This window comes from Myotis yumanensis, unplaced genomic scaffold (assembly GCF_028538775.1).
Source record: "Myotis yumanensis isolate MYYU_CA2020_CCGP unplaced genomic scaffold, mMyoYum1.0.hap1 SCAF_5, whole genome shotgun sequence".
Lineage (NCBI taxonomy): Eukaryota > Metazoa > Chordata > Mammalia > Chiroptera > Vespertilionidae > Myotis > Myotis yumanensis.
This window is the reverse complement of record NW_027223756.1, coordinates 84,109,653-84,137,312: the sequence shown is the minus strand read 5'-3', so window position 1 is coordinate 84,137,312 and position 27,660 is coordinate 84,109,653. Positions and strand designations below refer to the sequence as shown.

The following is a 27,660-nucleotide window of genomic DNA, read 5'->3' as shown; positions in this document are numbered from 1 at the left end:
TCCTTGACCCCCTACAAGACATCAAACCATCTTGCGCCAGGGCGGTCTGGCTTAACCTACTCTCTTGTCTGTACTTGCTCCATCTTGAAACTGAATCACGAATTCTCGAGGCACACCTCCGACCACGCCTTCCCAAAGGCGCTGTGGAAAAGACAAAGGAGTCAGCCCCAGGCCAGGAAAAAAGTTCTGTTTGAAGCCAATGTTAGTGGGGTAGGATGGGGGTGGGGTGGGGGTGGAGGCGGGCGTAGACTCCGGGCCTCAGACAGAAGCTAGGTCTGCAGAACCCCAGGTCCTCCCGGCGGTTGTCACTCAGGCACGCGGGGGCGCGGCCTTCTAAACCGACCAATCAGAGGCCTCCCTGGAACGGATGGGTGGGGCGACGGCCGGCCCCGGCGTGGAGGTCGTTTCTCCCCTGGCAACGCTCTAGGTCGCTCCTCGGCTGCCTCACGCCGACCCTGGTGGCTTGGCCACGGCGGGTGTCGCGCTGTGGTCTATGTCGGTGGTGAGAGTCGTAGGCCGGACTCGGGGAGACCCAGGAAGCCTAGCCATGGTGAGTGTGCGGGCCGGGTACGGAGGAGGAGATATGGTGCCGGTCGGTACCGCCGGAACCGCCGGAACCGCCGGAACCTGCCTGGCCGGCCGGCCTCCCCGGGATCAGGTCCGAGTCCGCCTACCTGGGTGCCCCGGCCCACCGCTCGGACCCGTCTTCTCTGGCTCGCAGCGTGGGGGCCGGACCGGCCGCCGGGACCCCGGGCGTCCCGTCAGGTCTCCGCGGGACCACTTGGGCCGGGCCTGAAACCTCCGTTGGCAGCTCTGCGCTCGCTGCCCGGCGTCTCCCCAGACGGCGCCGCAGCGGGGAGGGTCGCGGGGAGACCGTCCGACTCCCGCTCCCGAGTTTGTCTGTGGGAGGAGCTGCGGTGTGTGCCACCCGAGTCCCTCATTTCTCCCCACCGGCACTTGTTTTTTTCCTGAGTTTTCCAGATGTTGGGGGAGCAGGCTGTCAGATCCACGTCCCGGGCCCCCAGCCAAGCTCTTCCTGGGGCTGGCAAAAATAAAAACAAAAAACAAACAAAAAAAATCCCCAAATTTCCAGGTCCTTCCCCTCCTTCCCAAATGCGCTTCCCCTCTCGGATTCCCTGCGTCATCCTCCACTGTTTGTCATCGGTGGTGCAGCGGAGACAGCCCCAGTATTTTACTTTTTTACCCGTTTTTCACATAGTCATGAAGATGTGTTGTTGTTGTTTGGTCTGAATATTTTACGTGAGAGGAGGTCGGAGAATACCCACCCGGAATACGTTGTATGAAATGCCCGTTGCTCCTCCGGGAGCTTGGCCGGGCACAGGCACCTCCTGGGAATCCTTCGGGTGGCGGTTCTGTTGTTGTTGTTGATCCTCTGGTGAGGCTATTTTTTCCATTGATTTTTAGAGAGAGCGGAGGGGAGGAGGAAAGAAAGCGAAACAGGCACCTGAGAGAGACACGTTGGTCGGCGGCCTCCCGCACCTGCCCCACCTGGGGCCAGGGATCGTGCTGGCGACCCTGCAGCCCGAGGGCGGACGCTCTGTCTGCTGAGACAAACCGCTTAGAGCTGGAGGCTCTTCTTCTTTGTTTTTTTTCAATATATTTTTATTGACTTTAGAGAGGGAGAGAGAGAAACATCAATGATGAGAATCATTGAGTGGCTGCCTCCTGCACGCCCCCTACTGGGGAGCGAGCCCGCAACCCAGGCATGTGCTTTTGACTGGAATCGAACTCCGGACCCTTCGGTCCGGTCCGCAGGCCAACACTCTGTGCACTGAGCCAAACCGGTTAGAGTTGGATGTTCTTTTTTTTTTTTTTTAAATATATTTCTTTATTGATTTCAGAGAGGAAGGGAGGAGAGAGAGATAGAAACATCAATGATGAGAATCATTGATTGGCTGCCTCCTGTGCACCCCTACTGGGGATCCAGCCACAACCCAGGCATGTGCCCTTGGCCAGAATGGAACCTGGGACCCTTCAATCCGCAGGCTGACGCTCTATCCACTGAGCCAAGCCGGCCAAGGCTGGAGGTTCCTTTTTTTTTTTTTAATCCTTTCTGGATGACCTGCTTTTCCCCAGGTTTGTCACCCTGATGAGGTTTATTGATTTATTTGCTTTCGTTTTTCAGTGGGGATAGAATGTATTTAGTCAATAGAGCAAGAAAGAGTGTAAAATAGTTCTAAAGTGGCAAGAGAGTGGTGACTTTCAGGAAAAAAAAAAAATCCAATATTCCCAATTAATTTGTAAAGAATTCTGATTTCACTTATTTTCTTCCCTTCAGCATGTGTAGTAAGTCCCGAGGACTCTTCCTTACTTTTGCATGTTTTCAAATGAAATTCCAGAGCTTAGACTTGGAGAGCAGACGTGTTCAAGTGTGATTTATTATTACAAAACAATGTGTTGCCATGGAAATCATAATCAACTGACAGCTTTTTTTCTGAAGGGAACAGATACTTGGGCTTTTCTGGTTTAACTGATAAAAGTGAGTTACAGTTTTCTTTCCCCTTTCCACATTATCACTGGGTTTGAGTGATTTTGCTGTATTGTTCAAACATTGGTTTATGTAATTTTTTTTTTAAATATGTGTTTATTGATTTTTAAAAAATCTTTATTGTTCAGATTATTAAATTTGTTCCTCTTTTTCCCCCCCATAACTCCCCTCCACCCAGTTCCCACCCCACCCTCCACCCTCAATCCCTACCCACTGTCCTCATTCATAGGTGCTCGATTTTTGTCCAGTCTCTTCCCGCACCTCCACACCCCTTTCCCCACCAAGAATAGTCAGTCCATTCCCTTTCTATGCCCCTGATTCTATTATAATCACCAGTTCATCAGATTATTTATTCACTTGATTTTTAGATTCACTTGTTGATAGATGTGTATTTGTTGTTCATAATTTGTATCTTTCCCTTTTTCTTCTTCTTCCTCTTCTTAAAGGATACCTTTCAGCAGTTCATATAATACTGGTTTGGTGGTGATGAACTCCTTAGCTTTTCCTTATCTGTGAAGCTCTTTCTCTGACCTTCAATTCTGAATGATAGCTTTGCTGGATAAAGTCATCTTGGTTGTAGGTTCTTGGCATTCATCACTTTGAACATTTCTTGCCACTCCCTTCTGGCCTGCAAAGTTTCTGTTGAGAAATCAGCTGACAGTCGTATGGGTGTTCCTTTGTAGGTAATTGAGTTTCTTTCTCTTGCTGCTTTTAAGAGTCTCTCTTTGTCTTTTGCTCTTGGCATTTTAATTATGATGTGTCTTGGTGTGGTCCTCTTTGGATTCCTTTTGTTTGGGGTTCTCTGTGCTTCCTGGACTTGTAAGTGTATTTCTTTCACCAGGTAGGGGAAGTTTTCTGTCATTATTTCTTCAAATAGGTTTTCAATATCTTGCTCTCTCTCATCTTCTGGCACCCCTATAATTCGGATGTTGGTACACTTGAAGCTGTCCCAGAGGCTCCTTACACTATCTTCGTATTTTTGGATTCTTTTTTCATTTTGTTTTTCCGGTTGGGTGTTTTTTGCTTCTTCGTATTTCAAATCTTTGACTTGATTCTTGCGATCCTCTTGTCCGCTGTTGGGAGTCTGTTTAATACTCTTTATTTCAGTCAGTGTATGCTTAATATCTAGTTGGTCCTTTATCACAACATCGAGGGTCTCACTAGATTTCTTGAGGATCTCACTACATTTATCGGCGGTTTCTAGAAAATTCTTGAAAAACCTTATAGTATCTTGCCGAAACCGGTTTGGCTCAGTGGATAGAGCGTCGGCTTGCGGACTGAAAGGTCCCAGGTTCGATTCCGGTCAAGGGCATGTACCTGGGTTGCGGGCACATCCCCAGTGGGAGATGTGCAAGAGGCAGCTGATCGATGTTTCTCTCTCATCGATGTTTCTAACTCTCTATCTCTCTCCCTTCCTCTCTGTAAAAAATCAATAAAATATTTAAAAAAAAAAAACAAAACAAAAAAAACCTTATAGTATCTATATCCAGCAGTTTGCTTTCCTCCATTTCTGTCATTTGTGTCCTGTTTCTTTGTCTCCGCATTTTTTATGCTTCCTTGTGTTGATAAAGTGGCTTTCTGTGCTAAGTGTCCTCTGGGGCCCAGTGGTTCAGCCTCCCCAATTACCTGAGGAGGACACTCTTGGTGCTCCCCCTTGTGGTCTTTGTGCACAGTCTTGTTGTAGTTAAGCCTTGATTGTTGTAAGTAACACTGGGAGGGATTGGTCTCCAGGCCAATTGGCTGTGAGAATCAGCTGTAACACTGGGAGGGATTGGTCTCCAGGCCAATTGGCTGTGAGAATCAGCTGTGTCTGCAGTGGGAGAACTTCAGTCCTGGAGCTCTAGGGAGGTGCTAATCCAGCAAACGCCTCCGTGCAAGGCTTGGGCGGGGCGGGTCCCAAGGGATCAACAGGGCAGGAGGAGCGAGCAGTTATGGCTGCTCTCAGTCCTACCTTCAGAGGCCCCGCTTCTCAGTGTCCCAGCAATTGCTGCAAGTACCTCTGAGAGAAAGCTGCCCTCGAGTTCCGACCGATGCCAGACAGTCCCACTTCTCCCGTATGAGTCTAGGTCCCCAGAGACTCGCCCGGAACTGAAGCTCAGAGCCTGAGACTCCCTCCCGATTGAAAAAGACAACCGCGCCCTTAGCCACCAGCCCGCTCCACGTGCGCCTCTGTATCTTAGTATTTTACTTCCGCACCGCACCTCCTCTTGAGTCTCGGTATGCTTTTCTCTTTCCTTCTAGTTGTAGAATTTTCACTCAGCCAGCCTTCCTGTGGTTCTGGGTGATGTCCGTTCCATCTTTTAGTTGTATTTTTGAAGTGGTTGTGCGAGGCAGCAAACTCCGGTGTTTACCTATGCTGCCATCTTGGTTTCTCAGGTTTATGTAATTTAAATATCAGTGGTGGTACCAGGCGTCTCCGGTGGGGAGCAGAGACCTGTAGTCAGTAACACAATCTAAGGCCTCGTTCAGCCTGCACAAGGACTTACTAGTAATTGAAGGCCCAGTTGTTCTTCCTGGGGAGCCTCCCCTGCAAGTGTCCTTCCTACCTGCTCACACCTACCATGGACAGAGCGGTTACACTGAGAAGCTGCAGCCCTGGAAAGCTGCGGGTGCAGGTGCACAAGGAGGGGGAGTGGGGATGAGGCTCTTTCTGAGGCTGTGGTTTCTTAAGTCTAGACATTTTTAGATCCTATGTTTTAATTTTGCAGCCACAGTATAAGTGCACTCAAAGTATAATTTTTGCACATAGAGAGTCTGTGAAGATCAGGTGGACAAAGGGTTTATGAGTTGGGGAGCTCATCTGGGTCAAAACATTGAACAATATCAGGCTGAGAGTTGCCTGATGTGAATGGAAGCCTGGGGGAGGGGAGCTCTTCTATGCTTATTTTAGTTTGGTGGTATTCTATGATTTTTCCCCCCTCTGTCTTCTCTTTTTGTTGTTGTTAATCCTCACCTGAGAATATTTTTTCCCATTTTTTTTCTTCTTAGAGAGAGAGTGGAAGGGGGAGAAGGAGAGGAAGAGAGAGAGAAACATTGATGTGAGAGAGATGCATTGATTGGTTGCCTCCCACTCCTGCCGCCACTGGGGCCAGGGATCAAACCTGCAACCCAGGTGTGGGCCCTTTACTGGGAATGGAGCCCGAGACCCTTCGGTGCTCGGGCTTGCACTCTAACCCAGTGGTTCTCAACCTTGGCTGCACATTAGAATCACCTGGGAATCTTTTTAAAATCCTGATTTCTGGGCCTCATCCTCCAGACATTCTGTTTCTTTGTTACTAATGTTGTAGCCCCACCCCATAACATAGGCTTTTAAAAAAAATATTTTTAAAAATACATTTTTATTGATTTGAGAGAAGAAGGGAGAGGGAGAGAGAGATAGAAACATCAATGATTAGAATCATTATTCAGCTGCCTGCATGCCCTGCAGTGGAGATGGAGCCCGCAATCCGGGCATGGCCTTGGCCAAGAATGAAACTGTGACCTCCTGCTTCATAGGTCGATGCTCAACCACTGAGCCACACCAGCCAGGCTTTAATAATTTTTATTTTTATTTTTTATTGTTAAAAGTATTATGTATGTCCCCATTTTCCCCCCCCATTAACCCCCTCCAGCCTGCCTCCTCCCCCATCCCCACCCGAGGCCCTTATCATTGTCTGTGTCCATGGGCCATGCATATATGCATACAACGTCCTTGGTTGGTTACTTCCCACCCACCCACCCTCCCCCACCCTCCCTCCAAGATTCATAGGCTTGATGCAAGAAGCTCTACACACTATATACCATCAGAGCTGTAGCTATGATTACCTACTGAGCTCTCTTGAAAATAGACTCTTGTGAGTACTGAGCATGTGATTATCTGCCCAGCTGCCCATTATGCTTTTGCTCCTGGAAGCAGCACCCCATCAGGTCAACACACTTACCAATACCTTCATGTGACGAGATGGAGCCAAACCTTGACCCTCTGGCTTAAGCCACCTGTAGGAAGTTAATCTCTTCTCTCTTCAGTCCATTGAAAGTTGCTGTGGTGTTGGGTGAGGTCACCATTCCCCCCAACAGTTCCCTCATGAATTCCTTGGGGTTAACTGAGTATACAGCCCTGGGGAGTGCACAGACTTTAAGGACAAAGTTGCACATTTCTACATGATAGTGCTCAGTGGAGAGTTGCTGCTCTTCATCTGTTACAGAAGAACGGAGAAGAACCAAGCAACACTTGATGGAGTTACATTGATTATTACGCGTGGGCCCAGAGAAAAATGTCTCTAGAATTCTGGGCGAAGTCACACAGGAAGTTCCCTGTATTTATACCTTTTTACCCTCTTCGTCTCCCAAATTTGGGGTTTTCTGGTCCACTTTGCAAGTTCTTAAAGAGAGCCCCTATGTGCTGGGGCTTTGAGACCTCAACCAAAGGCTTGGCCTGGTGCCAGCACTGATAACTTCGTCTGGGGAAGGTTTAATGGCCTCTCTGAAATGGGAGTAGTCTTATTTTCCTTTTTATTTAAGCAAGCAAGTATTTACAGAAGCCAAAATGCAGGGTTAAAATTTCAAACAGCAGTTTTTACATAAGATGGATGCTTTATATCCATTAATTTGGACATTCCTGATAAAGGACCAATCCCAATGTCACCAAACATCAGGCAGTCATCTTACTAGTGGCCAAAAATTGCCCCATCTACATGTATTCATAGATAATTTGATGATTGTCTTTTAGAGGGGCCCCTTTGTGATAAAAGAACTGCAGCAATCTTTTGACTCACAGATGCCCAAATTATAAATCAGGGTAACACTTATCTCTACATGTACTAGGTCCACAATACAAGGACTCAAAAGGACACTCCTCATTCACATTGGAGTTCCAGAATATACCGTGCTCCGCTCTTTAACAGGGCTGTCAATGGAATTTTCACCTCCCTTACTGGTCTAGATTCATATAGTACCATACTGACTTATTGAAATAAGTTCAAATGAGTTGAATGAAAAATGCCCTATTTCAGTCATAGTATCAAGGTGAATTGTAATAATTCTATCTTCATTTTTTTTCTACCACAGGCTTTTGTGGGTTTTTTTTTTTTTTTTAGAGCAACTTGAGTATCCACACAGTTTGCACACTTTTTTAAAAAATCTTTACCTGAGGATATTTTTTCCATTGATTTTTAGAGTGACAGGGGTGGGGAGAAGAGAGAAACATCAATGTGAGAGAGACACATTGACTGGTTGCTACAGACTGGGGCCAGGGATCGAACCTGCAACCAAGATGCATGCCCTTGCCTGGGAATCAAATCCAAGACCCTTTGGTCTGCGGCCGATGCTCTAATCACTGAGCAAAACTGGCCAGGCAATTTTTTTTGTATCTTGTATGACTGTGGTACATTTGTAACAATTGCTCAACCAGTATTGATAAAGTACACTATTTATAATGGCATTGATTTGTTTTATCAATATGTGGGTTTTGGCAGATGGTTTTTTGTTTGTTTATATTTGTTTTTATACCCGAGAGTGCTGGGGGCAGGGGATGGGGGGTAGGCAGCCCCATGCGCTCCCTGACCCTCTCCCCCTGTGTCCCCTCCATGCCACTTGGCAGATGTTTAATGACATGTATCCTGTATTTCTGTATCATATTCTTTCACTTCCCAAAAAATGTCTTAAGCCCTACCTATTGTTTCATCCCTCCCCCTGACCTCAAGTCCTTTACGACCAGAGATCTTTATATTGCCTCATAGTTTTATCTTTCCCAGAATGCCCTATATTTAGAAGCAAAAAATGCATAGCCTTGTCAGATTGCTTTCTTTCTCTTAGCAATAATAGATATCCACATACAGTACTAATTACCTTAGTACTTTTAAGGTTCCTTCATGTGTTTTCATGGCTTAATACCTCATTTCTTATCACTGAACAGTATTTCATTGCATGGATTTACTACTGGATGTTTGCGGGGTTTTTTTTGTTTTTTTGTGTGTGTTTTTAAAATATATATTTTATTGATTTTTTGCAGAGAGGAAGGGAGAGAGATAGAGAGTTAGAAACATCGATGAGAGAGAAACATCAATCAGCTGCCTCCTGCACACCTCCTACTGGGGATGTGCCTGCAACCAAGGTACATGCCCTTGACCGGAATCGAACCTGGGACCTTTCAGTCCGCAGGCTGATGCTCTATCCACTGAGCCAAACCGGTTAGGGCTGGATGTTTGTGTTTTGAAGGGTATCTCACAACTCTAATTCTTGCTAATCCTAATATATAAAAACCCTGGGTCTTAACGACCTGTCACAACAAAGGCTCAACTGGAAGTCAGTCCTACAGTCAGTGCTGACTGCTTCCATTGCAGGCACGGTGCCCAGCTCTGGCTGCTGAGGGGGCTCTGAATCAGGGCCAGAGAGAGGCCTGAACAGAGAAGCAGGGATTGATCCTTTGCCTCTGTGGCAGCTTTTGATCAGCACTTACGCCTCTCTCTCTCTCTCTCTCTCTCTCTCAGTCTGGCCAGCAGCCACACCTCCATTTCTCTCCAGGCCTCCACAGGAGCTGCTGATCAGCCCTGCCTTTCTGATCAGGCCCCGTTGATAGGCTCAGAAACGCTGACTGGCATAGGAACCAACCAATCAGAACAGAATCTGGGTGCTATGATGAGCGAATGGCAGCCTAGGAGACGGAGCTTTTAACGTTGATTGACATAGGAACTGACCAATCAGAACCAAATATGGGTGCTGTGAAGAAACAATGGTTGCCTAGGAGGCAGAGCTTATGACATTGATTGGCATAGGAACCAACCAATCAGAACCAAATATGGGTGCTGTGAAGAAACAATGGCTGTCTAGGAGGCAAAGCTTTTGACGCTGACTGGCATAGAAACCGACCAATCAGAACCAAATTGGCCAGCAAAGGAGGGCAGTTGGGGGTGAGATCAGGCCTGTAGGGGAGGGCAGTTGGGAGCGGAATCAGGCTGGCAGGGGAGGGCAGTTGGGGGCAACCAGGCCAGCAGGGCAGGGCAGTTGGAAGCAACTGCGCCTGCAGGGGAGGACAGTTGGGGGCGAGATCAGGCTGGCAGAGAGGGCAGTTAGGGGTGATCAGGCTGGCAAGCAGAGGCAATTAGGGGCGATCAGGCAGGCAGGCAGAGGCAGTTAGGGGCAATCAGGCAGGCAGACAGGTGAGCAGTTAGGAGCCAGCAGTCCCAGATTGCCGGCAGTCGGACATACCCCAAGGGGTCCCCAATTGGAGAGGGTGTAGGCTGAGCTGAGGGAACCCCCCCTCCATGCATGAATTTTGTGCACTGGGCCACTAGTTATGAATAAAAGGCCTACAAACATTGACGTGTAGGTTTTTGTGTAAACATAATGTTTCAGCGCATTAGGTCAATACCAAGGTATGTGATTGCTGGATTTTACTATATGTAGTAATTAAAGCTGGGGACAGTAAAATAAGGAAGGGCTTCACATAGAAGAATCAATAGAGAGCCTTGGCAAGGCTGCTTTGACTCATTGAGAAGTCAAAGAAAGGAGACTTTGGAGACAGGGTCAGGGGGTTAGCCCAGGACGAACTGCTGCTGCCCATTGTTCCCCTGGTTGTAAATCTGGTGGGAGATGCATGCCTGTGGGGAAGAGAGGGAAGGGCAAAGGGCAGGCATGCTCCCAGGAGGGAGAGCTCCATATTTAGTTTTGACAGAAAGTTCCTGTCTCCCACAACCTAGGTATGTGCCCTGACTGGGAATCAAACCCGGAACCTTTTAGTGTTCAGGAATATGCTCCAAACCAATTGATCCACCCGCTAGAGCAGGAGTTTTTGATTTTAATAAAGTGAAATTTTTTTTTTGGTGTCTTATCTGAAAATGTATCACAAACACAAAGTCACCTAGATTTTCTTATATGTTAAATTCTAGGAATTGGTTTTACTTTTGCATTTTACATTTAGATGTATGATCTATTTTAAGTTAATTTTTGTGCATAGTTTAAATTATGTACATTCATTTTTCATGTATGTGTGTGTTGTATGTGGATATCAATTATGGTTTATTTAAAATACTTTCTTTTTTCTTATAATTATCTTTACTCATTTGTCAAAGATCAGTTTACTATGTGTCTATAGGGAACCAGTTGACTTGTATATTCTTCAGTCTGGCTATTCCAGGCATTATCTCTGTTACTGTGTTTTTCCCCAGATGTTTTACATAGACAGTCATGTCAAATGGAATAAAGACATTTTTGATTCTTGCTCCCCAATCTGTGTACCTTCTATATTCTTTGCTTTTTTTTTAAAAAATATATTTTATTGATTTTTTACAGAGAGGAAGGGAGAGAGATAGAGAGTTAGAAACATCGATGAGAGAGAAACATCGACCAGCTGCCTCCTGCACATCCCCCACCGGGGATGTGCCCACAACCCAGGTACATGCCCTTGACCGGAATCGAACCTGGGACCTTTCAGTCCGCAGGCCGACGCTCCATCCACTGAGCCAAACCGGTTTCGGCTATATTCTTTGCTTTTAAAAAATATTTTTATTGATTCTAGAAGGAGTGAGAGATAGAAACATCAGTGATTAGAGAGAATCTTCGATTGGCTGCCTCCTGCACACCCCCTACTAGGAATTGAGCCCGCAACAGAGGCATGTGCCCTGACCAGAAATTGAACCATGACCTCCTGGTTCATAGGTCGATGCTCAATCACTGAGCTACTCTGGCCAGGTATATTCTTTTCTTATTACATGGCTAGGGCTTCCAGTACCATGTTGAATGGGACCGTGAGAGGATACCTTTCTCTTCTCATCTTACCAGAAAAGCATCTAGTTTTAATTATCTATAATAATAAAAGGGTAATATGCTAATTAGACTGAACATCTTCCAGACATCCTTCCTGATGAAGCCTAGGCCTGAGGGAAGCCAGGCCAGATTCCAGATGCCTGCTGGAGGCTGGAGGAAGGAAGCCCAGGTCCTAGGTGCCGGAGGGAAGCCGGTGCCAGCAGCTGGGGGAAGGAAGGCCTACTCTTGCACAATTTTCATGCATCGGGCCTCTAGTATTAAATATGATGTTAACAATAGGTATCGTGATGTTTTCTCAAGAGAGAATTTCCTCTATTACTGGATTATTTTCATAAACGGATGTTGGATGGAATAAAATACCTTTTCTTGTTCATTTGCCCTTCCTTTCACTTCTAATAGTAATTTCTCTCTTCCCTCTTTTCAATTATCTTGACTAGATGTTTATAAATTTTTTTCAATGGACCAACTTTTGGTGTTTTTTTCTTTCATACTTGAAACATTTTACTCCACTTTCTTCTTTTTGCATGGTTTCTGAGAAGAGGTCTGATTTCATTCTAATCTTTTTTTTTCTCTATACCTAAAGGATGTTTCCCCTTCTGGCTTTTTTCAGTGTATTTTCATCTTTGATTTTTCTCTAGTTTGGACATGATATTCTTGGTTTGCATTTCTGGTATTTTTCATGCATAGCATTTACCGAGCTTTTAAAATTTTTTAAATTATTTCTTGATTTGAGAGTGAGAGAGAAACATCGATTTATTATTTCACTTACTTATGCATTCATTGGTTGATTCTTGTATGTCCCCTCACTGAAGATTGAACCTGCAACCTTGGCGTATCAGGACGACACTAACAAACTGAGCTACCCAGCCAGGGCAGTTCACTGGGCTTCTTAATTGTGCAATTTGCTGACTATGATTAATCTTAGTAGGAAAATCTCAGCGATTACTACTTACCTATTTTTTCTGTTTGTCTTTTCCTTCAGGTATCCCCATTATGTGCATTTCAATCTTCTGTAATTGCTCCAACAGTTCATGGATGTTGTGTTTTGTGATGTTTGTTCTTCTTGTCTTTGCATTACAGGCCTTGACAGAATATTGGGGCTATATTTTAAAATGCTGTTTTATTTTCTCTTTTGCAATGTTGAAGAGAGTGGCTTGACTTTTACCTCAGTCCTCTGATAGATCTACGAAAAGTTGTTCATTACAAGTTTTTGTTTTGTTTTGCTTTTTCTACGAGGTCAGTAATGATGGCTTCCAAGTTCCTTAAATGTCCGACCAGAACCTGGAATTCTCTGACTCCAGTTGATGATTGACAGATGACAGCTTTCCAGTCTCATCCCTCCTCATTCCCCTTTGACTCACATCTACACAAAGTGATAAGAGTTCCTTGGTGCTCCTTTCTTTAAAGGTGGCAGGAGATTTGGTCCTCTAAGGTCCTGCTCTCGTGTGTGAACCATAACTCTAACTCATCCGCTAACCTCAATTTTACAAACAGTCCAGGCATCTCTGTTTGCTTTCTTACGCCATCTCATGACTACTAGAGAGGCCTGCCTTGCTTTTTCCACAGGCCTTAAGTATGGGAGTAATAAACTCATTGTACATTCTTTGCAGTATGTGGTGTCATCAGCTATGGGATTTGAGATGTGCTCAGGGTTCGAGACATCATGCTGCCTTACTCCACCTGGGTGGGAGCTTGGGAATTAGAGAACTTGGGAGTGTACCCTCTAGGGTGGCTGGTTAGGAAACACTCTCTTCTGCAATTTAAAAATGGAGGTTATATGACCCAGCAAGTGTTGCTCAGTGGTTTAGCGTTAACCCATGAGCCAAGAGGTCACAGTTCAATTCCCGGCTCATGACTGGGTTGCAGGCTGGATCCCCAGTAGGGGGTATGCAGGAGGCAGCTGATCTATGTTCCTCTCACATCTCTCTCTCTCTCTTTCTGTCTCTCTCTAATCAATAAAAACATATTACATATATTTTTTTAAAATGGAGATTACATGTTCTTTTGAAGGAAAGCACTGCTGAATCCTTCGATGTATGTTATACTCATGGGCAAATTTGCAATCAAACCTTTGTGTATTTCACTGAACGCAGTTGCAGTTGGCAACTCTCAGTCTGTTCCTCAGGGTCAAGAAGGTGCAGGGCAGTGTTCTGTTTCTGCCGTAAAGAGCTCTTCTGGCACATTTGTTACTGTATGTTCCCATGTCTGCCAAAAATTGTCTCCATGCAGCCCTGAGGCACATGAATATAGGGATTTCGTGGTCTGAGTTAGGTCCTTTACCTAGTGTCTGAACTCTGGCTTCCAATTAATTTTATAGCCCATCAAATTGGATGGAGAGAGAAAGGCAGAGGCAAAAGCAGTACTTCTTCACAAAAATACTTCGATTTTGCGAGCTGTGCCTGACTACTTCTAAAGTCCTGGGATACTTTAGGGATGATAATGGCCAGCTGTACCTTATTAAAAGTTGGATTTCCACTGGTCTCTTAGACTTCTCATGTTTGGAGATGAGAAAGGGATCCCCACCCCACCCCATTAAAATTGTGTGCAGATTTGACCTTCTGCCTCATGGAGGGCTGTAAGTGATTGTAATAATAAAGGAGATAAAGAGTTTTTCTCACAAGGTATTGATGGTCTTAAAATGATAATTTTGTTTTATTTGTATAGAATTTCTGTCACTGCTCAACATTCTCTGAAATCTGCCATTAGAGAAAAAGAAGATGTAATGTGATCACAGTAAAAATGTGTAAATCATTTCCATGTGCTCATCATGCTGTTAAATTTACAAGGAAGTATATTCATGTTAACCAAAGTCATCCCAATAAATTTAATAAAAATGTATAAGGAAGTGGGTATGGATAGAGTGTAAGTTTCTGATGATCAAATCATGGCATGAATGTTCGGAGATGATAAAATTATACATAAGCTTCCTATAAATGGAATATAGATGTCATGTGCAGTCTCATGCATCCTACTGTAAACATACTTGGGATGTTTTAGGATTCTGTGGCCATTGAAGATGTGGCTGTGAACTTCACCCTGGAAGAGTGGGCTTTACTGGATACTCCACAGAAGAAACTGTATAGAGATGTGATGAAGGAAACTTTCAGGAACCTGGACTCAATAGGTAAGGATGAGGACATTCATCAGTTGTCACTAGAGAACAAATACTTTTTGATCACCATCTTTTTCCCAAGGTGCAGATTGTGGAAGGAGGACATTGGTTAATAAACTAGGCATAGTTACAGCTAATAATGAACATAGAATCTAACAATTTTTTATAACTTATTAATATTTTGGAATCATTTTTCTGGGTTTACATTTTAGGCCAAAACTGGGAAGATCATTACATTGAAGATCTGTACAAAAGCCAGGGGAGAAAACTAAGGTGAGTCACACTCACAATAGAAAATAGTGTCTCATGTGAGAATCCTGGTGTTATGAATTTTTAAAAGAAGGAAACAATAAACAATTCCTGCTTCAAATTTAGTTATTCTTAATTTTTTTAACCAGAGATACTTTCTTTTTTTTTTTTTTTTTTTTTTTTAAATATATTTTATTTATTTTTTACAGAGAGGAAGGGAGAGGGTTAGAGAGTTAGAAACATCGATCAGCTGCCTCCTGCACACTCCCTACTGGGGATGTGCCCGCAACCAAGGCACATGCCCTTGACCGGAATTGAACCTGGGACCCTTGAGTCCACAGGCTGACGCTCTATCCACTGAGCCAAACCGGTTAGGGCAAGAGATACTTTCTTTATATGTGACATAAATATTCAGTGTTTGCAAAATAGTTTACTTGGAAACTGTATTAATAAGTCCTATATATTACTGTTTTGGTGAAGTCCTCCTGAAGAACATTCACTATATCTAACTTCAGAGAATTCAGACAAGGCAGGAAATTTACACATTTCATATAAATCCTAATAAGTAGTTTGAAAAGTACCGTTTTAAAAAATCATTAGTAATGTGCTTCTCATTTTTTACAGAAGTCAAATGGTAGAAAGACACTATGAAAGTAAAGAGGGTAATCAACATGGAGAAAATTTCAGCCTTACCCCAAATCTCAGTCTGAACAAGAAAACTACTGGAGTGAAGCCACCTAAATGCAGTATATGTGGAAAAGTCTTCATGCATTATTTTTCCCTTAATATGCATATCCGAGGTCACACTGGACACAAACCATATGAATATCTAAAATATAGAGAGAGGCCATATAAATGTAAGGTGTGTGGGAAAGCTTATATTTCTTCAAGTTTATTTCAAATACATCAAAGGAAGCACACTGAAGAGAAAACCTATACTTGTAAGGAATGTGGGAAAGCCTTCCGTTTTCTCACCTCCTTTCAAATACATGAAAGGGTTCACACAGGAGAAAAACAATACGAATGTGAGGAATGTGGAAAACCCTTCATGTGGCTCACAAGCTTTCGAAGACACATGGCCATGCACACTGGATATGGACCTTATAAATGTAAACAATGTGGAATGGTCTTTAGATATCATCAGGCTTTTCAAACACACGAAAGGACTCACACAGGAGATAAAGCCTATGAATGTAAGCAGTGTGATAAAGCTTTCAATTCTCAACGAGGTTTCCAAATACATCAAAGCTATCACAAAGGAAAGCACCCCTATGTATGTAAACAATGTGGAAAAGTCTTTAGATATCATCATACTCTTCAAGCACATGAAAAGATTCACACAGGAGAGAAACTCTATAAATGTAAGCAGTGTGGTAAAGTTTTCAATTCTCACCGAGGTTTCCAAGTACATGAAAGATATCACAAAGGAGAGAAACCCTATGAATGTAAGAAATGTGGTAAAGCTTTCAGTTCTCACCAAGGTTTTGAAATGCATGTAAGAAATCACAAGGGAGAGAAACCCTATGCGTGTAAGGAATGTGGTAAAAGTTTTAGTTGTTATCGAGGTTTCCAATTACATGAAAGAAATCACAATGGAGAGAAACCCTATAAATGTGAATGTGGTAAAGCTTTTGTTTATTACTATGCCTTACAGTTACACAAATCAACTCATACTGCAGAGAAATCCTATGAATGCAAGGAATGTGGGAAAGTCCTCAGTAACCACAAATGCTTAAAGAGACACGAGAAATTGCACACAGGAGAGAAATCCTATAAATGTAAGCAATGTGGGAAAGCTTTCATGCATCTGTCAGGATTTCGGACACACATGAAAATGCATGCGGGAAATAGACCTTATCAATGTAAGGAATGTGGGAAGGCTTTCATTTACCCATCAGGTGTTAGAGCACACATGATGCAAGTACATGTTGGAAATAGGCCTTATCAATGTAAGGAATGTGGGTTAGCATTTTATTTTCCCAGTTCATTACGCAGGCATCAAATGACTCACACTGGAGAGAAACCCTGTGAATGTAAACAATGTGGTAAAACCTTCAGAGATCACAGTTATTTAAAAATACACGAAAGAAGTCATACTGGAGAGAAACCCTATAAATGTAAGCATTGTGGTAAAGCTTTTATTTCTCAGCTAGGTTTCCAAGTACATGAAAGAAGTCACACTGGAGAGAAACCGTATGAATGTGAAGAATGTGGGAAATCCTTCGGTTATCCCAGTTCCTTCCGAAGGCATAAAAAGACTCACAGTAAAAGTCCTGCTGAATGTAAATAGCATAGGAAAGACTTCAGTCGATACACATCCTTACATGTGGGGTGGGGGTAGATATAAATATATGAGTAACATGAGAAAGCTCGATGGAAAGTAATCCATGTGTAATGTTCTAGAAAATGTTCAACATGAAAGTTATTATAAACTAGAGGCTTGGTGCACAGAGTCATGCACCTGTGGGGATCGGGCCAAAATTAGCTCTCTGAAATCCCTTGAGGAGTTCCAGATTGTGAGAAGGCAGTTCTTGGGTGACACACCCCAGAATCAGGCTCCCTTCTCTCTGGTTCCAGGTGCGTTACCCGAAAAACCTCAGCTGCCAAGTCACCACAGCTTGGCAGCTCCTATGTTGAGCATCTGCCCCCTGGTGGTCAGTGTGTGTCTTAGCTGCTGGTCGAAAGGTCAGCCAGTCACTTAGGTTTTTGTATATATAGATGTAAGTATATTGTGTTTATCAAGCCTCCTTAAAGTGCATTGTTGGACTATGGATTTCTACTAATTATTTTCCAAGCTGAATATTCAGATAACTCTGTAGCATATCATTCAGCAATAATATATAAGATTATAGGTAGTGCTCCCCCCCCCCCCTTAAATCAGTTAATATTTCCATTTTGAAACTTGATGGATTCATAGATGAAGTGTATTTTTAATATGGAGTTGGGTTTAATTTTTTCATAATGTATTTGTTGTGTATTAAGGGAATATTGGAAAATGAAAGTTTGGTTTTGGGGATTTTCCTATTGGTTTTGTGACAGTTCCTGGATGTCCTTAGTCTATTAAATATATTCTACCTTTCTTAATGAGAAAGCTCCTTTTGGGGTATAGGAGTCTTTTTTCATGTTCTACATCAATAAACCATTAGAATACATTTTATGTTAAGTATATGATAATTTCATGTGAATTATTGCTTTCATGTGGATTTCTCCTTGGCAACACCAGGGTGTTGTGAGCTCAACGGATGTCAGAATCAGTGGCAGAAGATATATGATGAACTGATTCCCCTTAGTCACAGTTGTCACATTTTATCAGACCTGCTTTCTTAATTATTTCTACAATACTTAAAACTTGATTTACTTTAAATGAGAAAACACATGACTCTAGAATTTGTTGAAATAAGTCACTCCATTAGTGTCTTTCTCCCCACACCCCTTTACTATAGAGGCATCCAAGAGTCTCCAAACCCATGGTGGACATAAATTCCCCAGGGCATTCTCATTCAAGAGACTTTGCTGTATACAGTAGAGCAGCCATTGCTGGCAATGACAAAATCCTTTTGTAACGGAGGCCCTCCCAGGCCTTGAGTTAATCTTGTTCTGCAGTCTGCTTCTCCTTTTGCCTTAGATCATGAATGGGGAACCCTCGGGCTTTCTAGCTATAGTTCTCATTGAAGAGATACTAGTACTTACAGCACAGAGCTGAAAATGGTGCCCCTGGTATATCCCACCTATAAGAGGAAGTGTGTTTCCTTAGCATTAATTCAGTCTGTTTTGAAGAAGGTAACTTTTCTAGACATACTGGCCACTTTGGGAATCTCTTGGGAGCACATGAGATTCATATGCTTTATAGACAGTATGCCTGCACCACACCTGGTGGAGTCCCCTGCAGAAATGCTGCATTTTGTCCTTAGATTGAACAGTCCTGATTAAAGACGGGACACCAGCAGCAGATCTGTTAAATGCCAGTCAGTCATGTTAGCATTAGAGAACATCATGGCCAGAATCGAACTCATTTACACATTTTTTGGCACTAGCCAATATCTAGCTGTCTCATCTTACCAATAGCAGTAACTCCTTATCCAATGTCACCCTTTGGCATAGCAAACTCGGAATATCTTGCTTCACAGTAACCAAGTACAAGTCAAGTAATGAGTGGAAGCCTCAACGCTCTAAGCAAAGATCACAATAGAGCTAGACTCGGTATTACATATAATGAGGTCATGTTTAAATGCGCTTGTCAACCAGGATCACAGTTCCATAAGTGGCTTTGCAGCCCATGCCAACCCCTCATCCAGAAAGGACCTCAGGCCCTCTCATCCCAATCTGGCCTGGGCGCCCCTCTTGTTCAGGACAAGGGAGTCCCTCTTTCTGGAAACTGTGTCTGGAATTTCCAGCGCACACATGGTCCCGCTTCAGGAAGAGCTACCAATACAGGAAGATACCACTGCCCCTCTAAGGCCACAGACCAGTTTGGGTAAAAAGGGTCTTGGGGATGGGGAGGACAATCGCGACTCATGGGGGGGAGGGGGTTATGCCTGGGAGGGACTGTGGCCTGTGGTGTTCCCAGTCCCTCCTTTCTCCCTAGGGGACACATTTTCTCTTGAGTTTTTCCAGTGTGGGAAGCTAAGTCTTTCAAGTCTACAACCCATTAATACTAAGATGGCCAAGCTGAGGATCCTTCATGCTTATAAATTTATTTTTGCATGCACAATTAGAAAAAGCTGCTATAAAACTAGGCAGAATGAATGGAAAACATTAAATTGGCCTCAGCTTCCATTTAGATAAATGGACCAACCTATGATGCTGTTTAAGTGCCAACTCATTTGTGTGTGTGTGTGTGTGTGTGTGTGTGAATCCTCACTCAAGGATAGCAACCTAGGTACCTGCCCTTGATCAGAATCAAACCCGGTACCCTTCAGTCCATGGGTTGATGCTCTATCCACTGAGCCCAACCAGCTAGGGCTCAACCCAATTTTTGAGGTATTAAAAATGACTGTCGCCGAGGCCGGTTTGGCTCAGTGGATAGAGCGTCGGCCTGCAGACTGAAGGGTCCCAGGTTCGATTCTGGTCAAGGGCATGTACCTGGGTTGCGGGCACACCCCCAGTGGGAGGTGTGCAGGAGGCAGCTGATTGATGTTTCTCTCTCATCAATGTTTCTGACTATCTCTCTCCCTTCCTCTCTGTAAAAAATCAATAAAATATATTTTAAAAAAAAAAATGACTGTCCTTACCTTAAAGGGGGGAAATCATGTCCTGACCAGTGTGGCTCGGTTGGAGCGTTGTCCCGTACACCTAAAGGTCACCAGTTTGATTCCCAGTCAGGGAAAGCTGGGGGTACAGGTGCACCTGGACGAAGGGGTGAAGTAATGCCGGCGGTCTTAATCCAGCATCTAGAAGGGTTCAGGAACCTGGAGAAGGCACTGTGCGTAAATTAAATAAGAGTCCAGAGACAAAACATAATTTTGAAAGGCATTATAGGGAGTCAGAGAAGACTTAGTTAAAGGGACTAAGTTCTCCTTGTCTCAGGACCCCTTGCTATTTATTAACACAATTTGTCCTAATGCAAGGTCATCAAAGGCCAGGGTTTGTATAGAGAAGCATTGTCAGATTGGGGAATTGCCTTCGGCTGTTCAGGTGTTTGGCCAGTAGGAGGCAATAACGTGTAGATTGAAATGCCCTTAGCTGTCTGGCAGCAAGCAATCATTTTATGCATCCTTTTCAGGTTTGGGGAAATGCCCTCAGCCACCTCCAGATTCAGCCCTGCTGACATCCTTGAATTGGCTTCCGGCAGCGAAGCCCCTTCTGAGGTTTTAGTTGTGCTTCCCCTGCGCCTGTTTCTAGGCATATTGGTTGGAGTTTTGCATCCCCAGTGTGGGTGCACTCAGAGTGTCATTTGTGCACGTTGAGAAAGTCTGTGAAAGTCAGGAGTGTGTCCTGGGTTAGGGATTGTGAATTTCGGAGTTCATGTAGGTCAGAACCTTCAACTAAATCCAGCTGAGCACTTCCTTGCTGTAAGCTGAAGCCTGAGAGAGGGAGCGTTTCCATTATTCCCCGGGGAGAGGAGGGTGTTGGAGCTCCCAGACTTTATTCCTTGGGCTGCTCAGGTGTCCCTCCTCACCTTTCCCAGGGACAGGTCCACTCCAGAGGTTCTTTCTGTCTCAACCTGGAGAGTCTAGGATGTGGACCTTCTGAAAGTGGCTCTCCTGTCCTGTGGGAAGCAGGCTGCTCATCTGAGCTGATTCCAATACTGTGTTTCTTTCCTTTGGATCCTTTATCCACTGAATAGTGCAGGCCTTTGGCTCTAGTTTCCCTGAGAACTTGGACTCTGAAACTGTAAGATGACAGAGACAATAGGTGAGAAAATCAAGAAAACTGTGGAACCAAGTAGAATTTTTATTCCTTTATAAGAGAACCTGAAGAAATGCGTTGAGTTGCCCCATGTCCTTTTAGTCAGCAAGAGATTTGAAATTTTTCTTTGTATGGTTTGTACTTTTATAACTATTAGTGTTTAAAGAATTTAAATCTTAGAATGGTTAGTAAATGGTAAATTATGGTATGTATAAATTTTTGTGTTTATTTTTTAATACATTTTTTTATTGATTTCAGAGAGGAAGGGTGAGGGAGAGCGAGCTAGAAACATCAATGATGAGAGGGAATCGTTGATTGCTGCCTCCTGCACGCCCCACACTGGGGATTGAGCCTGCAACGTGGGCATGTGCCCTGAACCGGGAATCGAACCATGATCTCCTGGTTCATAGGTCGAAGCTCAACCACTGAGCCATGCCCAATAATAAATCTGTAAGATAGAAAAGTCTAAGGTGAGACGACTCCCTGCAAATATCTTCTGGCCCCTCCAGCACTCTTACTCCAGCCACCCCCAAAAAACAGTTTTGATAATTTCTTTTTTTTTTTTTTTAAATATATTTTATTGATTTTTTACAGAGAGGAAGGGAGAGAGATAAAGAGTTAGAAACATCGATCAGCTGCCTCCTGCACATCTCCCACTGGGGATGTGCCCGCAACCCAGGTACATGTCCTTGACCGGAATCGAACCCAGGACCCTTGAGTCCGCAGGCCGACGCTCTATCCACTGAGCCAAACCGGTTTTGGCAGTTTTGATCATTTCTTGAGCCTCCTGTTCCTGTTCCTCTATATAAAAACAAGCCATTTCGAGTACATATTTTCTTATGTATGTTTTTCCTTGTAATAAGCTATTAGACTCCACATTTTTTGTTGTTTGCTGACAGCTTAAGCCTCCCCCTCCCTCTTCTCTTGTGTCCACATAAGGGAATAATGGAAATGCTCCCTCTCTCGGGCCAATGAGAAAAACTGGGGCTTCCTCCTCTGGCACTGGCTTCAGATTCCAACCACACAAGCCCCGGCCTATGTGCAGAATCTTGCTCAGGCCCCACCAAACCCACAGCAGACACCCACACCAACCTCCTTTCCTTGCTTCCTGAAGCCATTTCAGAGCTGCCAGAGAGGCACCCTGCCCTCTCCAAAGACCTCTATTATGTCCGTTGTAAGCCTTTTCCTGCCTACCCTCTGGGCCACACTAGAATTGGTCTCAACCTGAGGACCACACCTCTGCAGGTAAAGGTACCACTGGGTATGTAAGCAACATGTCCCCACATGACCACCATTGTGCATTTGTCTCTTGCTCTAACTTGCTCCCCTGCTCTGCTGCCTGCTGCCTGCACTGTGGCCACTGGGTGCTGGGGAGCTGTGCTGTGAACTGTGCTGCCCCGTGTGGCATTGCTGAGCCTACCAAGCCTCGGTTCTATGTGCAGAGTGGGCAGTTTTGAGAAATTCTAGATATTGGGGAGCAGGAGTGTGGGGTTGAGACCCTCCTTAAAGTGGTCCTTGGGTTGTTGCTTTTGCTGGGATTTATCTGTGTGTTAGACAGAAGCTGTGACAGAGGCTGGGTGGGCCCCAACATGCCCTGGGGTCAGGGGTCAAGGGAAAGACTACACCCTGTATGAGAGGTGGGTCCATCTCATGGTCACTCCTGAAACATCAGTTATTTATAAAGAGGAAGAGAGGGAAAAAGGTAGTCAGTAGGTGGCCAACTGAGTCCACACCTGCCCCGCCCCCACCACCACCCTTCAGTACCTCCGCTGCGGCTGCTCCTGCCTCTACTGCAACACAGAACCTGCCCTTGGGGTTAAGGGGACAACACCCATGGCACCCTGTGGCACAGCCAAGAGATTAGTTCAAACCTGATTTCAGCTTAGATCCTTGAACTCTATAATGTAACCAATTATGGTGGAAAGGCTTCTAAACCTGACAGTGCTGGTTAGAGGCTCTCTGGAAGGAAAAACATGATCAATGCTAGCATGCCTTGTTTATTTGTACTGCTTTATTGGGCTTTGCTTTATTGCACTTTGCAAATGTTGCATTTTTTACAAACTGAAGACAGGACCTTCCACCAGCAAAAAGATTACAACTCACTTTATTGCTATACTCACTTTCAGTGTGATGGTCTGAAAAAGAGAGGGCACACCCTTTCCTGAAGTAGAGCAGATCTTCAAATAATGTGGTTTCCTTCAAGGTCATTTTGCTATAAAGTTGATGAGGGGAAAAGTGAGACTGTTATACCCAGATTTCAGGATCCCCAAAAGACCACTAGGAAGCCAGTCAAGTCCAATGCAAAAGCAAAAGAGTCTTTATTCAAGCTAGCTCAAGCTCCCGGTCCACCAAACTCGCCGACGCAGCAGCAGGAGGCAGAGAGAGAGAGAGCTTTGTGGGGAGAGGGGTTTTATAGGGGGGTTGAAATAAGAGAGGAGAGAGGACTGTGGGCCCTGCCGATTGGCCAGGCGCAAGTTGGTGTCTTGTTACACAGGATGTGGTTGTGTCTATGGCACGCACTTCCCTTGATTATCATTGGTTAGTTTAAAGAAATCCTAGGTGTGGCTAGCAGAGGCTTGGGCTTCTGGGAAGACGCTCCTTGCTGAGCACATGGCTAATGGCTGCTGCCCAAAAATGGGGGATCCAGGGCAAGATGGAGGGCGTAGCCCTCGCCCTTTAAAGACAAAGCAGCAAGCTTCATGGTCACTGGCTCACACCACTGGAGAAGCCAAATGCTGGGTCACTCTGCTCTTTCCCAAGGGGGAGGAATCCCAGGCCCAGCAAGGAGTCTCTTTTGGCAGTGAGGCTGCTGCTGTGGAGAAGGGGTGATGTGGGTAAAATAAAGCTGTTAATTCTTACTGCCTACAGTGTGTCTGTCTTCAGTTAATTTGCTCAGTGTGTGCTGCAACTTCTCCACTGGACTCTCAGAAAGATACTTTCATCCTTGTGTGGTTGTCAGAATCAGTGCACTGGGGGAGATTTCGGTAGAAAACTCATATTCCACCATCTGCTGACATGTCTTTCACTTGTATTGACACCACTGATGTTTAAAGTGACTATTGAAATAGCTGGATTAATACCTACCATATTTTTATCATTTTTATTTGTTGCTCTTGTTCTTTCCTATCTTCCACTTCTACCTTTTCTGTCCTTTTGTTTTTTGTGTGTGGTTGGTGTTTTTTGTGTGTGTTTTTTGAGCATTTTACAAGAATATATTTTTATCTTCTTTTACTTTCTTAGCCATTGCCCTAGAGTTTGCAGTATACATTTATAACTAATCCAAGTCCTCTCTGAAATAACACCATAGCACCTCACTGGATGTGCAAATTTCTTAGAGTGTTCCCAATTTCTCTCTCCCTGTCATTTGTAACATTGCTGTCATTCATTTCACGTATTCCAAATCTATAATTGCTGCTATTATCATTTCAACAAAATGTTTTTTGTTAAGTTAGTTAAGAATAACAAAACAAATTATCTTATTTTACCTTTATTTATTCCTCCTCTAACACTCTACCTTTCTTCATCATCCACCTTCTTCTTGATGAATTTCATACATAGCAGGGGTATTGGTGACAAATTCCCTCAAATTTAGTTTCAGAAAGTCTTTATTTCTCCCTCACTTTTGAAAGATAACTTGGCTTGACACAAAATTCTAGTTGGGTGGTTTCTCTTTCAACACTTAATTTCACAAAACTCTCTTCCTGCTTTCATTGTTTCTAAGATGAAGTTCAATTTCAATATTATCTTTGTTTTTAAAAGATTCACTCTCCCACCCTTCTTTTAGATTTTATCTTTGACTTGCTGTCCCCAGACACTTCCATTATGTCATAAACCCTTTTATATATTTCTGGCCGCAATATGTTGTCAGTGCAACCTAGAGTGGGGGCTCACCTGACCCTGCAGGTGAGCATAACAGTTTTAGAAGAGGTAACATGCTATATATTCTCTTGACAAGTACCCCAAATCTTTACATATCAATACATATAATCTGTTCTTAAAAGGTACATATGATGATACATTTATGTAACCCATTTTTCTAAATAGACACATGGCTTATGTCAGCTGCCAAAACCATGAATGAAAACTCAGATTGCCAATTTACAGGGCAAACCTATGCAAATTATATTATTTGAAAAACTGAATTTCTTTTTTGTTGTTAATTCTCAGCAGAGGATTTTTTTTCCCCACTGATTTTTAGACTGATTGGAAGGGAGAGGGAGAGACAGAGAGAGAAAATATTGATGTGAGAGAGACACATTCTTTGGTTGCCCCCACTCTCACCCCCGCCCTGCCCACAACCCAGATTGAGCTTGCAACCTAGGCATGTGCCCTTGACTAGAATCCAAATAGAAGCCTTCAGTCTGGCAGGTGACGTTTCAACCACTGAGCCAAACAGGCTAGGATAGGGCCTCAATTTCTTCTTAAAATTTTTATCATCAAATATATTCGGAGGAGAACCAAGATGGCGGCATAGGTAAACACCAGAAATTGCTGCCTCCCACAACAACTTCAAAAATACAACGAAAAGACAAAACGGACATCATCCAGAACTACAGGAAGGCTGGCTGAGTAGAAATTCTACAACTATAAGGAAAGAGAAAAGCACACTGAGACTCAGAGGAGCTGCGGAAGTAAAGTGCAGAGGTACGGAGGCTCGAGCGCGCGGAAAGGGCTGGCACCTGAGGACTCAGCTTTTTTAATCAGGAGGGAGTCACAAGCTCCCGACTGCTCTGAACTCCAGTTCCGGGAAGTCTCTGGGGACCCAGGACTCATACGGGGAGAAACTGGACTGTTTGGCAGCGGGCAGAACTCAGAACTTGAGGGCGGCTTTCCCTCAGAGGTGCTTGCAGCCATTACCGGGACACTGAGACGAGGGCCCCTTAGGGCAGGGCTGAGGATCAGCCATAGCTGCTTGCTCCGCCCTGTTGATTCCCTGAGACCCTGCCCCACTCAGGCTGCGGCAGAGGCTTTTGCATATGAATTCCCTAGCCCTTTGCAATCTGAAAATTACCTAACAAATTGAAGCTGGGCTAGACAGACCCAGAACTTCCAAGAGAAGTCCCAAGGCCCCACAGCAGCTTCCATTGCTTCACAGTTGGGCTTCATCTGGGCACCTCCAAACCCCAAAAAAGGAAGGGGAATCCGAAGATCTCTTCATAGCTCCTGCTGGGTAGCCTCAGGCAGAGGCTCAATTAGCACCTCGTTTGATCCAAGAGCCAGTGGTCAGAGTGGGACCATCCAGATTACAACTCCTCAGATCCATAAGGGACACACTCAGGGGGAAGACTCAGTGAGCACCAAAGCCCCACTGAAGCAAGTCTTGCCCCAGAAGGGTGTCTTCAGCACAGAAGTTCTCCCACTGCAGACACAGCTGATTCTCACAGCCAATTGGCCTGGAGGTCAATTCGTCCCAGTGATAACTACAACAATCAAGGCTTAACTACAAGAAGACTACAACAAGACTGTGCACACAGTCCACAAAGGGGTGCACCAAGAGTGTCCACCTCAGGTAATTGGGGAGGCTGAGCCACTGGGCCCTATAGGACACCTAGCACACAAAGCCACTCTACCAACACAGGGAAGTATAAAAAATGCGGAGACAAAGAAACAGGTCAGAAATGACAGAAATGGAGGAAAGCAAACGACTGGATATAGAGTTCAAAACTACGGTTATAAAGTTTTTCAAGAATTTTATGAAAACCGCCGATAAATTTAGTGAGACCCTGGAGGATATGAAAAAAGAACAACTAGAAATTAAGCATTGCCGGAGTCCATTCATTGTCTTCACTAGCTGAGTTTAGACAGAGACCCCCCAAAAGCTAGTAGCCCTTGAAAGTCCTAGCAAAGGTCAGGGCTGTGCACCACCCAGTTAATTAAGACACCAGCCAGTTAATCCAGCTAAAGCATCATCCCCACCTTAATTCACTTAATTCCTTAGATGCTTGTGTAGATCCTTGTTGATTATTCTTGATCAGATACTCTGCCTATTCCTGGAAATCATCTACTGATGAGCTAATCAGATACCCTGCCTATTTCTGGAAATTGTCTACCAATGAGCTAATCCATGTGTCATTAAAATTTCCTTACCTATGGCTACCCCAACTTCAATAAAAGATCGGAGTGGCCTGAGCTTAGGTGGAAGTCCTTTGGGACTTGCCCGCCTGGTTCCCCGATATTGCAAAATTATCTCGTGTCATTTCTCTCTCATTTGTTGTGCAGCTCCTCTTTCAAATACCGAACCCTACTCTACGCAGAACGTGGAGGGAGTGTTACTCGACAAAGCATACACTGACTGAAATAAAGAATAATAGACAGAGATCCAACAGCAGACAAGAGGATCCCAAGAATCAACTCAAAGATTTGAAATACGAAGAAACAAAAAATACCCAACTGGAAAAGCAAAAAGAAAAAAGAACCCCAAAATATGAAGATAGTGTAAGGAGCCTCTGGGACAACTTCAAGCGTACCAACATCCGAATTATAGGGGTGACAGAAGAAGAGAGAGGGCAAGATATTGAAAACCTATTTGAAGAAATAATGACAGAAAACTTCCCCTACCTGGTGAAAGAAATACACTTACAAGTCCAGAAAGTGCAGAGAACCCCAAACAAAAGGAACTCAAAGAGGACCACACCAAGACACATCATAATTAAAATGCCAAGAGCAAAAGACAAAGAGAGTATCCTAAAAGCAGCAAGAG

At 44.2% G+C, this 27,660-nt stretch overlaps 1 protein-coding gene across 2 annotated transcripts; it reads left to right on the top strand.

The window, feature by feature from the left end:
* Positions 1-406: 406 nt before the first annotated feature.
* On the top strand, positions 407-27,660 carry LOC139010972 (zinc finger protein 709-like). Of its 2 annotated transcripts, none has more exons than XM_070416108.1 (4): positions 407-550; positions 14,249-14,375; positions 14,576-14,636; positions 27,180-27,660. In XM_070416108.1, exons 1-4 carry the CDS (start codon positions 494-496, stop codon positions 27,250-27,252), a joined length of 318 nt encoding a protein of 105 aa, XP_070272209.1. In that variant the 5' UTR covers positions 407-493; the 3' UTR covers positions 27,253-27,660. The 2 variants fall into 2 exon arrangements, with proteins under 2 accessions (XP_070272209.1, XP_070272208.1); XM_070416107.1 differs by lacking the exon at positions 27,180-27,660 and adding an exon at positions 15,237-18,120.